The sequence below is a fragment of the Sceloporus occidentalis genome, unplaced genomic scaffold (genome assembly GCF_023333645.1).
Source record: "Sceloporus occidentalis isolate IW3139 unplaced genomic scaffold, rSceOcc1.0.p SCAF_6, whole genome shotgun sequence".
Taxonomy (NCBI): Eukaryota; Metazoa; Chordata; class Lepidosauria; order Squamata; family Phrynosomatidae; genus Sceloporus; species Sceloporus occidentalis.
Window position 1 is genome coordinate 141,579,213 of NW_028316986.1, and position 12,667 is coordinate 141,591,879.

The 12,667-nt window shown below is 40.9% G+C and overlaps 1 protein-coding gene across 4 annotated transcripts in view; it reads right to left on the reverse strand.

Annotated features, from left to right (window-relative positions):
- Positions 1-12,667, reverse strand: part of ELOVL5 (ELOVL fatty acid elongase 5) — a 66,195-nt gene that overhangs the window by 20,651 nt on the left and 32,877 nt on the right. For 2 of the 4 annotated variants that reach the window (XM_089531118.1, XM_089531119.1), the window contains exons 2-3: positions 3,878-3,943; positions 2-189 (exon numbers count right to left, since the gene is read on the reverse strand). In XM_089531118.1, coding sequence (XP_089387244.1) covers positions 2-189; positions 3,878-3,935 — 246 coding nt within the window. In that variant the 5' untranslated portion in view covers positions 3,936-3,943. Of the gene's footprint in view, position 1; positions 190-3,194; positions 3,374-3,877; positions 3,946-12,667 lie in introns of those variants that run through there. The other 2 variants (XM_089531117.1, XM_089531116.1) reach the window with 2 other exon arrangements.

The window sequence follows — 12,667 nt, forward strand, 5'->3', positions numbered from 1 at the left end:
CCTCATAGAACATATAGAGGGACAGCAGTGTAAGTCCAATATTATAGATGACTAGAATGCCCCTGCAGGAAAATGGCTGTCTCTTCTGCATATACTTTGGTCCTAACCATACGATTAATAAGTATAAGACAGAGAAAATGAAAGTAGGTGTGTAGTTGGTCAGGAGAAGCCATCCTTTCACTCTGGGATCTGAAAAACAGCAAATATTTTATTCAATATATCTAACATAACATAATGACAACATAATGAGTCAATTTAATAGTTGCAAAGAAGAAAGATGGGGAAGTGGTTGCAAAGTGCGTAGAAATACTAAAGCAAAACTTGGAAAAGTTATTTTTGGGGAGATGTTTTGGGGGCCATACTACCCAGAGGATTCTGAGTTATACAGTTAAAAAAAGGAACTTTAAACGACTCTGCCCTGAAGTTCTTTAAGCAGTTTTAGCATCAATATGCCAGAATAAAGGGGTCAATAACTTCACCCCATGCTAGGATTCCTCACCACTGGCCCCAATCTTCAGCCAGGATTTAGCAACAAAAGCCGAAGGAATAATAGCTGGTAAATAGAAAGGATAATTGTTCTAAATTATGCAATCGCCAGACACAAGTAGAGAGGTTTAATTTAACTGTACTGTTGCTAAGGGTAGTACAACTAATTATGTTCCCTTCACAAACTGCTGTTCCCCAAAGGAGCATTTGATACACCAGTCTTCATATTTATCTTTCATATCTTGAAGCCAGGTGCTTCTGTTCCAAGTTAGTTTTTGTTCTCTCCTTTCAATCAACTTCTCTCTCCACCCACCTTGTTACTGCTTCATGTTTTTAAATATAAAAAGAGATTTTATGAGGGCCAAGCTACCCGACTCACCATTTAATAGTCAACCTTACTGTCTGACTTATTTTGACAGTCTAAAATTGCCAGGCCTGTCGCAAAATAATGAGTATTCAGAATTATTACTTTTTCTAAATAGGTTTGGACTCCCTTGTTTGCAGAGCTTTTTTGAGCTCTTCAGTTTTACTGACTTGTAGAAAGGTAGTTGTACTTTGGATATTCATATTTTAGAACTGGGACTTGAGACTCTAACAAGAGTTGAATAATTTGGCCCAAACAAGAGTTGAACATTTTTGGTTACCATTCAATGGATGGCAGAGTTAACGCTTAAGTACCAGGATGGGGAATTTACATCCTCAAGAGTCAAAATAGACCTAAAATATACAACACTGTCACTTGAACAGATGTGTTTGAAAACAAACCTTATCAAATTTATCCCATGTATCATGCACAGGGTGTTGTTGTATTTTAACAGACAAGTGGCAGCCAGGGCAACAAAAACCCTGCAAATCTATTGCTTTTTTGCACCAAGGTACTTTTTCGTTCCAGCCAATCTGGCATATTGGGACAAAAAATGTCTTATGCCATGATTTGGAAAACTATGAGACAGCAAAGAATGAGGATATCCTGCTAACAAGCAAAACATCCTACTAACAATGTAGGATATCCTCATATGAGGAAAGTCAACACGGAGTCTGTGCGCACCCTCGCCTCGCACCATCCTGTCTGGACGACGCAGACCAATACCCCCAGGCTGGGAATGGGCAGAGTAGACACTGATCCAGCAGTCCCAGTATGATTATGGCTTAAAGGGGCCTTAGCACAGGTCAAAAATACCCGCTGTTTGCTGCAGAGTTTCCAGAAAACTCCACGGCAATACTTGACAGACTAGATGGCCCCATATGCCCTTTACCTTCCTCTGCTGTCACCTCTACTGAGAAGATGCCTGCCATGACCTCTGACATGGAAAGGGGGCATCTGGCCATCTGGGTGTAGCCAGACACCCTGTTTCCACATCAAGAGGCTGCAATGAGGCTTTTCTCAGTAGAGGTGATGATGGAGGAAGTTAAGGGGTGTGTGGTGGTAGCAGGCCCATGGCACAGCAGTAGACAAATAGGAAAACACTCACTCGCCTCCGTGCCAGCCTAGGGACTTATCCAGTTCAGGACTCAGGTCCTGACCTGGGCAAGTCCCCAGACCCATCTGCTCAGGCCCATGGGGGGTGGAAGGTAGAGAGTGCTCAGGTCCATGGAGGGTGGAGGGAAAGACATTGGGACTCTCACTGGGACCAGGACATTTAAAAAGTGTACATTATATCCTGAACTCTACCCTTCTATACACATACAATGAACTTCTCATTGGGGTCAGAATATATCCCACACACTCAAATGGTTGCCAAATTTGTTTTTTAATCCTAGTGCATGAGTGTTAATTATATGAGCCTGTGCCTTAGGGACAGCACAGACCAGCCCTAAAAGCCAGCTTCCCAAAAGCATGGGGGCATGGTGTTTATATGCCACATGTTCCAAGGCATCTTGAAGCCACCCAGTCAATCAGACGGCAGCAGCTTCACGTCTTAGGAGTGTGGTGTTTAGATGACACACACCCAGAAGCCACCCTGGAGCTGCAGCGGGGCACCTTAAACTTGACCCAAATAGGAGTGGATCTTTTCCACTTCTATTTGGACTGGCTCCCCGGTGGATTGGGACCATGGAATGTGGTTGCCACAGCCCCAAGATATCTTGGGTGGGGCAGCTTCAAGCCACCCCTTCATACTCATCTGTTCCGGCCCTTAATCAGAATTTAGGCTGAACTAGCTTATTGGTATCTGTTCTCACAAACAGACGTCTTGCCAGGTTTTAAACAGAACTCTTTCCTAACTACACTGTCTCAGAACCCTTTAAGAGGTCATGCCAGGAATAAAACCTAGGAACCGTACCACACAAAGTATATGCAGTACCGCTAAACATACAATGTGTGCTCAAATCTTTTTCACTGTACTTAATTTCTTTGGATTGCATCCATAATTATTTAACATCTACTAATCGAGGAGTAATTGCAGTATTTGCTGTGAAACTGATAAGTTGTTTATGACTCTATCAACTGATTGAGTTTTTATGCATGCCAGTAATATGAACAGCTCCTCATATAAGTATTTCTATGCCGACACTGAAAACCAGTATAGCAATGGTTCACAATCCTTGATATTTCAGATTATTTGGATTTCAACTCATTATTCCTGACTGTTGGCCAAGTTAGCTGGAGCTTCTGGGAGCTGAAGTCTAAAATAAATGGAGGACCAAAGGCTGGCAACCATTGAGTAGAGCATTTTGGCCTGTAAAGTAATAAGAACATGTGGACTCACATTTTGTGTGCCAGCTATACCAAGCCAAGCATGAGCTGGCTTTGGACAAGGCTAAGATGAGTGGATTTTCCTGGAGAGTTCTGATGAAAGATAACACTAACACAGAAGGATGTCTAATAGGAAGGCATATCCATACACACACGGAGAGAGAGCTCACACAGTCCATGGAACAACACCTACTGAGACAGAACAGCAGTAGTTCTGAGATACTGTTGGGTAAATTGTGACTTTCCACTTCATGTTGGATTGCAACTCCCATCAGTCTCATCCAGCAAAGCCAAAGGATAGCAGATCTAATGCAGAAGTAAGCTATTCATTCACAATGCTAATGAGTTTTGTGCGGGGGGGGTGGGGGTGGGCTTCTGCGTTTGGTTTGGGAGAGCTCTTATTTTTAAAATTATATGCCACTTTTTCAAATTAAAAGACTAGCTAAGGTTTCAACGGAGGCTCTATGGAGCAAGAGCATTATTGAATTGTGATAAAAGTCACAGATTTTTTTTAAAAAAAACCAATTAAAAGCACTGATAATCATCCAGATGTTGTCAGACTACAACTGCTGCTTTCCTTACTTGGGGCCATGTGAATTATAGCTGTTGGGAGTTGCAGACCAACACATCTGGAGGGTTGAATCCAGCCACCCCGCTCTAAAATCTGAATAGCTCAGTCCTTCTCAAAGTACATACCTCTTGGGCCAAGCCAAACATCCAGATAGCTATTGATTGTTTTATCCAAGGATTCCATTGTTTATACTAAAAGAGAGAGAGAGAAATAGTTATTTTTACCTCTTCTATAGCAGGGCATTTAAAGTAGCCTGGTATTAGATTACTATTCTGACTCCTTTCAGTTTGTCACAACACATGTAGAATACTGACGGGGAAGGAGAGGTCTGTCATTTACAGTGGTCCCTTGGTATCTGCCAGGGTTTGATTTCAGGACACAAACACACACCCGCATACCAAAATCCATGGATGCTCATTAAATAAATAAAATGGTGTAGCAAATAACTCCCATCAAATAAAACAGTGTAGTAATATGGTGTTCTTTATATAAAGTGGCAAAATCAAGGTTTGCTTTTCAGATTTTCCAAAAATATTTTCAAGCATTTGTTAACTGGATCCAAAGGTTCAATGAAAATTCTACAAATATTAGATTACGTAAGTATTTGCTTATAAAATGTGAGTTTACTATGCAGGTTTACAATTTAGATATATTTGAGTATACTATTTGAGTTGTAAATGCTGAACATGTGATGTATACAGATAAGAATCTTCATACATTCACTAGCTTTAAACAGTGGAAAGACAATGAATGGGGGAGAAACACTGTTAGTGGATAGGACCCATCAAGAAATTCACATCCTGATTATTTTAAAATAGTTTTCAGTTCCTCTACAAGGAAAGGGACCAAATGCAAGCAGTTCCTACTTTCCTTAAATAGTGAAAATAAGTGATTTCTGCAAGTCATAGCCTATGAGAAAAACAATAGTAACTTGTTTTACAACCAGCTGCAGCTACACAGGAAATAATTGATAATTTTAAGAAGAGATTCTTTCAAATAGATCTGTTTCCTCTCAGTTACAAATAGCTGTGATTCATCTTTTTGCTTACTTTTTTAAAAAATCAGTGAATAGCAAAACCTTAAAACACTGCAGCAGTTCATTTATCTGAAGGCTACAAATTGTCAAAGAAAGTGTTCAAGCTGCCTAAATCATTCAGACCAGGAGTAAAGACAGAAGAACAGATCAAGAATAGTTCTCCAACAACCAACCAACCAACCAACCAACCAACCAACCAACCAACCAACCAACCAATTAATAGTAGTTTAGAATTTATATCTTCGAAAAAAATATACAAAAATATTTATGGGTACAAATGGCATACAAAAAGGCTTGCGAATGCTGCTTGCAAAAAAAAAAGGAGAGCATATATTAGGAGAAATGTGGGTGGCAGTTGGCACCATGCACAATCATGCACAATATGCATGATGCCAAAAGCCATGCAAAGCATCAGAAATGCAGAAGGGATGGTATTAGATTTTGAGCAAGCTCCTATAGGAAGTGTGATTACCCAGGAATCTGATGTATGATGGCTTCATGACAGAAGAAAGGAAGACTATTGATGTTAAGTAGAGGAACCATACAAATCCACAGAGTTGCTTCCTCACAATCACTTGAAGAGGGTTAGTTAGTTTTAACCTACTTACCTAACATAACAAATCACATACATTTAAAAGTTTTTTGTTTTGTTTTACCAAGGACCAATAGTAATGTCAACCTTTTCCTCCCCCTTACTATAAAAAGTATATAAAACAACAGAACACATGAGAATCCACTACCACCACCATCCTGGTTTTCCTCTGGTTTGATCAACCCAAAATGTTCCTTGTCCCTCACAGGGGTTGGATAAATATTATAAGAGATCACTGCAAACTTTGCAATGACTTTACTGTAGAATTGTACAGGATGTGCCCTAACCACATGCTGTGGTATAAATGTGCCAAATGGTCCTTTCCTGTTTGCCATTTTCTTTTTCACTGAGAAGACTCTGCATAATTTCCATCATCTCCCAGCAGCTAGAACTAGTGGCAGGGTGAACAGTTCAAGGATGCAAACCAATGTAATCTGGGGACAGACATCGGAGATAAAGTATGTAACTACTCTAGGGAAAGAATGTAGCCCTGGAACATTTGGAGACAGGGTATTTGTTCATTTATCTCCTCTCTGATTGTGTTTTATTACTCCTGTGCCTATATCCTGTTTTAATGATAGCCTGAGGGGATTATGTGTGGACCTATAAAGCTATATGGTATGAACGGAAAACAAAGGCCCATCTAAGGCCAATATCAACTGTTCTGTTTGGCAAAGTCTCCTCCGGGCAACAGTCTTCCTAGGCTAGTTGCCTGAGATCTTTTTCACTAGAGATACCAAGGACTGAACTTGAGTTCTCCGCAATGTGAAGTAAATAATCTACTCCTATACTGTGACTTTTTCCTAGTTAGAAAGTAGGTGATGCATTACAACAAGAGTTAGTGCTGTTTTGGAACTGAACCTGCTCTCACAGTTTAGATTTCACTAGGCTTCTCATTTTGTCTAAACGTGAAGCTCATTTTGTCCTGCTTCTCCTTCAGTTTGTGAGTCTGCACTGTTGGTGCATCACCTTGGCAGCTATGGTAAGTCAAAGGGTGATCAATAAGTGCAATCAATCATTCATTCAATCAATCCATCAGCAGACCTATTCCTGATTAGCTTCAGAAAAATGGTTGCATCACACAGATCTGAACACCCATAAGCCATCACTTGCCTGGAGGCTGATTCAGTCTTGGAAAATCAGACAGATTGACATTAAGGTTAGGTTCAGTCCTCTAATTTTACTGCCACTCAGGGTGTCTGGCATGGGAAATATCTAGACAATCTGACAATGAATTCAGCTAGTCCCAGGTATGACATAACTATTAAGCATTATATTTTATCTTCATGAAAGAATCAGTTTCAAAGTATCAAAGACAATGTATCCCCAAATTTCTCACTTCACCAGGAGTTGATAGTTAGGATAAATAGGCCTGGATCCTGTTGGTGAGTCCAAACTAGATAGACCCACTGAATATTATTGTATGTGAGAACCCATAGGTAAATCCTGTTAATTCAATGGGTCCATAACTAGTTGGAACTAACAATAGGATTCAAGCCATGTTGTTCTAGTTGCTTAAAATCTAGTATTCAAAACAGAAAACACCCAAATGATGAGAAAAAATATGAGAAGCTAGGAGGGAAGGGAGGTGAAGTAAGATATCTGAACATTTCTTTGATGGTGTATATATAAGAAGGTAACATAACAAAACACTTTCTGACCACAGTTCCAATCTTTGCTTGACCACAGAAACCCACAGGGTGATCTTGGACAAGTCACACTCTCTCAGCTTCAGCTAACTCCCTCTAAACAAAACTTGCCAAGGAAACACGGTGATAGGTTCACCTTAGGGTTGCCATATGAAACTTGAAGGCACACAACAACAAGAAAATAACTTTTAGTTATACAGCAATTATATATTTCCAAAACAAGCAGACATCCACCAAAGCTAGAAAGCTGACATTTGGTGCCTGTGTCCAAAACCTAAGATGGCTCAGATGTTCATTTGTTTTTTAAAATAGCCAAGGTGGAGAGGGAAGAGCCATTTCTGCATCAGTCAACAGCAGAGTTTATGAAAGTTGTTTTTCCATCAGCTTAACTGGCTGAGCAATTATATGAAAACAATAAAAATAACTTTTCCAGTTTGTAGACATGATGTTTGTTTTGAATAAGACCAGCATTCTACCAAAAAACAAGTGAGGCCACATATGGGAAGATAAGCAGTGCAACACCCGTTATCCTTTGTGTCTGTGTTTGTGTGTGAAAGGGAGGGAGGAAGAGTGCATGTGTGACTATGAAGGAAGAGGATTTCCAGGAATGTCTGACCATGGATAATGGATGCAAGAGGTTGAAAACAAGTCTTCAAGGGGAGAGCATTGACAACAATGCAAAAAAATGCTTCGTGGACTGTGGTCTGAAACAGAACAAGTCCAGAATATTTTCCACCACTTGGAGTTTTCTTCTCTGTTTTCTTCTACTTGTGACACTGTCCTGGCCTGTTTGTTGGGTTTGCTTCCTGCTTGTATAATATGAACTGAATTGACTAGTAGAAATGAATGTTGTAGGACATAGTAAGGATTGCATATATAAGCTCAGCTGAGTAGCAAGCCTTCTTTTTCCTCTTGTAATTAGTTTCCTGTGAAGCTGGATATTTTCTGCACTCACTTTCTGAGTGAGTCATCTACTTGCCACCTGACTCTCCAGGTGGCCAGCCTGCTGCCTGATACTGGATCAGAGTAACAATTGATCTAGTTTATGTAACACTGTCATGGACAAAAGCCACAATATTCGTTGGTGTAAATTTACATTAAACATTGCAATAACTGTCTAAGGTCCAGTCTGCACTCAGAGCCTCTTTGTGGCCCTACTTTTAGTAACTGGAATCTATTTTTTTTAAAAAAGAAAAGGCAAGTTATTACTTTTCTTCTTTCATAAAGCGGAAGACAAATGCTTTGCACAAGCTTCCTGCTAAAGCCTCTCTGACTGGGTTCAGTGTTCTTGTAATACAATCTTTATTGAAATGATATCATGCCGTATGACTGGAAAAGTTAGTTACAAAACAACTATCCCTAATGTCAATATGAAGAACCCACACAGATACAAGGAAATGATCCCTGTTTTTATTTTATTTTATTTATTTCATGCAATACATAGCCACACTATTAAGGTCAGTTGTGAAAGTCAGTTCCCTCTCCATTACAAAGGATACAGCAAATTATAATGTCTTAAAATGCTATATTAATTCCAAACCTGTAGCAAAAGGAAAGAGGGATGGGAGAGACAGAAAAGCGAGTTCACCACTTAATATCTGCATAGCCTGTCAGGTTTTACCTCCACACCAGAAACAGGAAACCATGAGGAAGCCAGGGGATATTTTTGGCCCTTGCATACTTTTGGTGGGTCAAACCAGCATGTCACTGGTAAACTGGAAGTGACATCACAGTCTCTGTTTGAGCATAAATAAATAAATAAATAAATAAGGTTCTGGAAGCACTGAGAGTTTCCCATGGAGCTTGTGGGTGTGTGTGCAGAAAGAGAATTGGAGGACTACGTGCACAGGGTGCCTTTCCCCCACCCTTGCCCTCCATGAAGGGCACACAGATATTTTAAAATATGCTATGCGTACTTTGTGCCCAAGACAAAACAGACATTGAAGAAGAGCCCTGGTGGCGCAGTGGTTAAATGCCTGTACTGCAGCCACTCACTCACAAACCATAAGGTTGTGAGTTAAATACCAGTCAGGGGCTCAAGCTTGATTCAGACTTGCATCCTTCTGAGGACGCTAAAATAAGTACCCAGATTGTTGGGGGCAACTAGCTTACACTTTGTAAACCACTTAGGGAGTGCTTAAGTGCACTGGTAAGTGGTATAAAAATGTACTTGGTGTTGCTACTTACTATTGCACTGAGAACTGCTACAGTAGCTGCTCTCTTTGACACTGAGGCCATGTCTTCAACCCAGAGTATTCTGCCCAGATTTCCTCTGTTACCTGGCCCTCCAGTTCCTGCATTGCAATGGTTGTCTGCATGGGTATTCCATTGACCTACCTGGCATTACCATGGGTCGCTCACTTCTGAGGTCAGAATGATGGGCCCGGTGATGGTCACATGCCTGAGTATCTAATTCTGGCTTCAGAATGAGTGACCCACATTGGGTCTAGATCTTCCCAGAAGATCCAGGGTAACAGATATGTTTTTTTTTTTTTTAAAAAACAGTTTTAAGGGTGTTATACCCCAGTTCTGGTGCTGAATGTGCCACATGTTGTCTGGACTGCTCACATCAGAACCGGGCCATGCATCATTACAGAACAGTGGTGGAGGTGATGGTGGGGGAAATGGACATTTTAGCCCATGCAGACAAGGCCTATGTGACAAAAGTTATGAACATTATGTCTACCTTGTTGACAATGAACATGCAGCCTCTTGCTTTATACCTCTTAGAAGGGATCATAAAGGAACCAGTGCCCCTCCCACAGCAACTATCTGTGCCTCCATAGGGGGTCTGCCTCTCAAGGAGAATGATTGTTACAAGGAATGTGTTGGCATAGTTAGCACATACCAGCCAAAGCACTTTGAGAATTACAAGTAAGCGACAGAAGGCAGATCAGAAATGAGAAGTGAACCCAGCCCCAAGCCTCACACTTTTCCTCAGTTAAGACAACTAATATTGCAGCTCTTCTAGCCAAGAAGCATCTCATGCCAATGTTCAAAATGTATGAGTACTGTACCAGGAAATCAAATATTTAGAAATTAGTCATAGAAAAGATGAGGCAGATGGGTCTTGCACAGGGGAATTTTGAAAATATGTCAAAAACCTAACAGTCTGGGTGCATACTTTCAGTTTTGGATGAATCAAGCTTTTGTTTGAGGACCTAAGACTAATCCAGACCAGACAAGAACGACTTTACTCTGCTCTTATTTTTTGACTTGTCATGACATTGTTCTTTTCATTCATGAAAGGATATGTTTTTAAAAATCCAAACTCCCTGTTTCCCCACCCTCCCACCTTAACCCTCCCACCCCCACACACTTATTTGATATTTATATCCTGCCATTCTCTCAGAACCAAAACTTAAGGGGGCTTATTGCATGAGGCAATTAAAATGCAACTGCATCTGCATAATAATACCCTCTGTTTCAGCTTACAGCATGATGCTGTCACTCTTCTGTTGTTGTCCCAAGGGAGACAAATCGAAAAGCGTTAAAAAAAAATAATAGAAAAAAAAATCTGGTAATAACTTTCTTTACCACTTCTGTCACACAGTGATTTGCTGTGTAAAAGTGTATTTGTGATATTGGGTGGCCAGTCGGTTATCAGGGGTGGGGAGAACATAGGGATCAGGGGAGATCTAGCCCCCTTCCAGTCCCTCTTGCTACTACGCTACAACATGGTGTGCTAATGACTTATTCTCTCTCTCTCTCTCTCTCTCTCTCTCTCTCACACACACACACACACACGGATCTAATAGATGCTAGTAGCATGAGCTTTCATAGACTTGAGCCTACAAACTGCATAGAAGGCCTGAGGGAGGACAGCAAGGAGAGTGCACCTATGGGTAGCTTGCGTTCTAGGGCAGAAGAACTAGTTCAAGGCAGCAGAAAAGTTTTCAGGCAGCTCTCTCCCTTGTCCCCCTGGAAAGCCCTTGTGGTGAAGCCCTGGAGCCATCCAGCATTGGCAGGAATCCAATGCATCTCCTCCACACCCAGGCAGTCACCTTCTTCTTCACCCAGCCCAGCTCCCCTTGGAACCACGTGACAAAAGGGAAGGAAAGACTGGAGACGTTTTTAAAGGCAGTACAGTTGGCCCTCCACATTCACAGAGGTTAGGCATGCAGGACCCCTATGAAAGTGGGGAAAATGCAAATAAAAAAACACTGGGGGTTTTGTTTGTTTACCTGAGAGGACATCTCCTTAGGAATCTCTAGGTCCTCCAGCGCAAACTGACCATAAAATTGAACTGGAGAACTTACAAAAACCTAGAGAAGTAATTTTTTGTAGGTTTTTCAAGCAATTTTTCAGGTTGTTCAGAGAAGATGCCAGCCACAGATGCCGGCAAAACATCAGGAATAAACTCTTTCTAGAACATGCCACATAGCCCGAAAACCCCACAAAAATCTATGGATGTCAGCCATGAAAACCTTTGACTTCACACCTAGAGAAATGTTTTCTCTAGGAATCTTTAGGTTTTGCAGCATGACATCTGGAGGACACTGACCACAGAGTCATGATGGAGAACCCAGAAATTCCTAGAGAGAGCATATTAATCAAATCCATGAACAATCAAATCTGCAAAAGTCAAAGCTACAAATGTTGAGGGCCAACTGCAGAACAAAGTGAGAATAAACCCAGTGGCAAGAATAGCTTCCGAGAGTAGCTTTCAGTGAGGTGAAAGGCAAAGCTATCTGCCCAGAAAGCAAAAAAAGTCATGGGGCAGCTAAAATGTCCCGAGTAAGGCTTTTTTCTTCACTCTTAGGAGTTTCTGGAAATGATCTTGGTGAAAGAAGTGCAGAAACATTCTACTCCAGAAAGCATGAGGCTGAAGCAAAAAGTCTTCATGTGTGATAAAAAGATATAGATGGAAACATGATGTGGCACGTGTCAGCTATCATGGCTGAAATTAAACTCTACACACACACACACCTCCAAATGGTCTAGGTACATCAGATACTTCTCCAGCTACCAAGGTTCTGAAGTCTGCGGTAGCCCTCAAAATGGGAGCCTAAGCAAACAGCTCCTGAGTCTTTCCCCATATGTGGAGGATTTTCTGCCACAAAGGTTGAGGAAATGTGATTTATGACCAAATTGAAGACGACCCAGAAAGCAACAAATGTTCCTAATCTTCAGTCTTAATATTTTGGAATCTTCACAAATCAGAAGTATTTGGCTCATTAATAATTCCATTCTTTAAAAGAGGTTTTGCCATCCTTTAAAAAAAAGAGAAAAAAGAAAAGGTAAGCAATATGCTAGACTGTTCTTGAACATGTGGGGCTGGTTTATAGGAAGAACTGGAAACTTCCAGTAAACCTGCTGTGAAGTCTCAGAATGGATAAAAACGGTTTTATTTGTGGAATAAAGCCTTTAAAAATACATCCTGAATTCCAGCCTCTCTTTCACATCAGGCCTAATTCTTGTTATGGCCAAAACAGATGAGTACGAATCTGATTAAAGATCCCTCGGGCCCCTTTCATATACAAAATTATAGTGTTATATTCCACATTAACTCCCATGGCAACGTCCTCTTGAAACCTGGGACTTGCAATGTAGGGTAAGATATTTAAAATTCTTAGCCAGATAAATCCTTTATTGCTTCAACAGTCCCTAGGACACCATAGAATGTGCCCATGGCTGT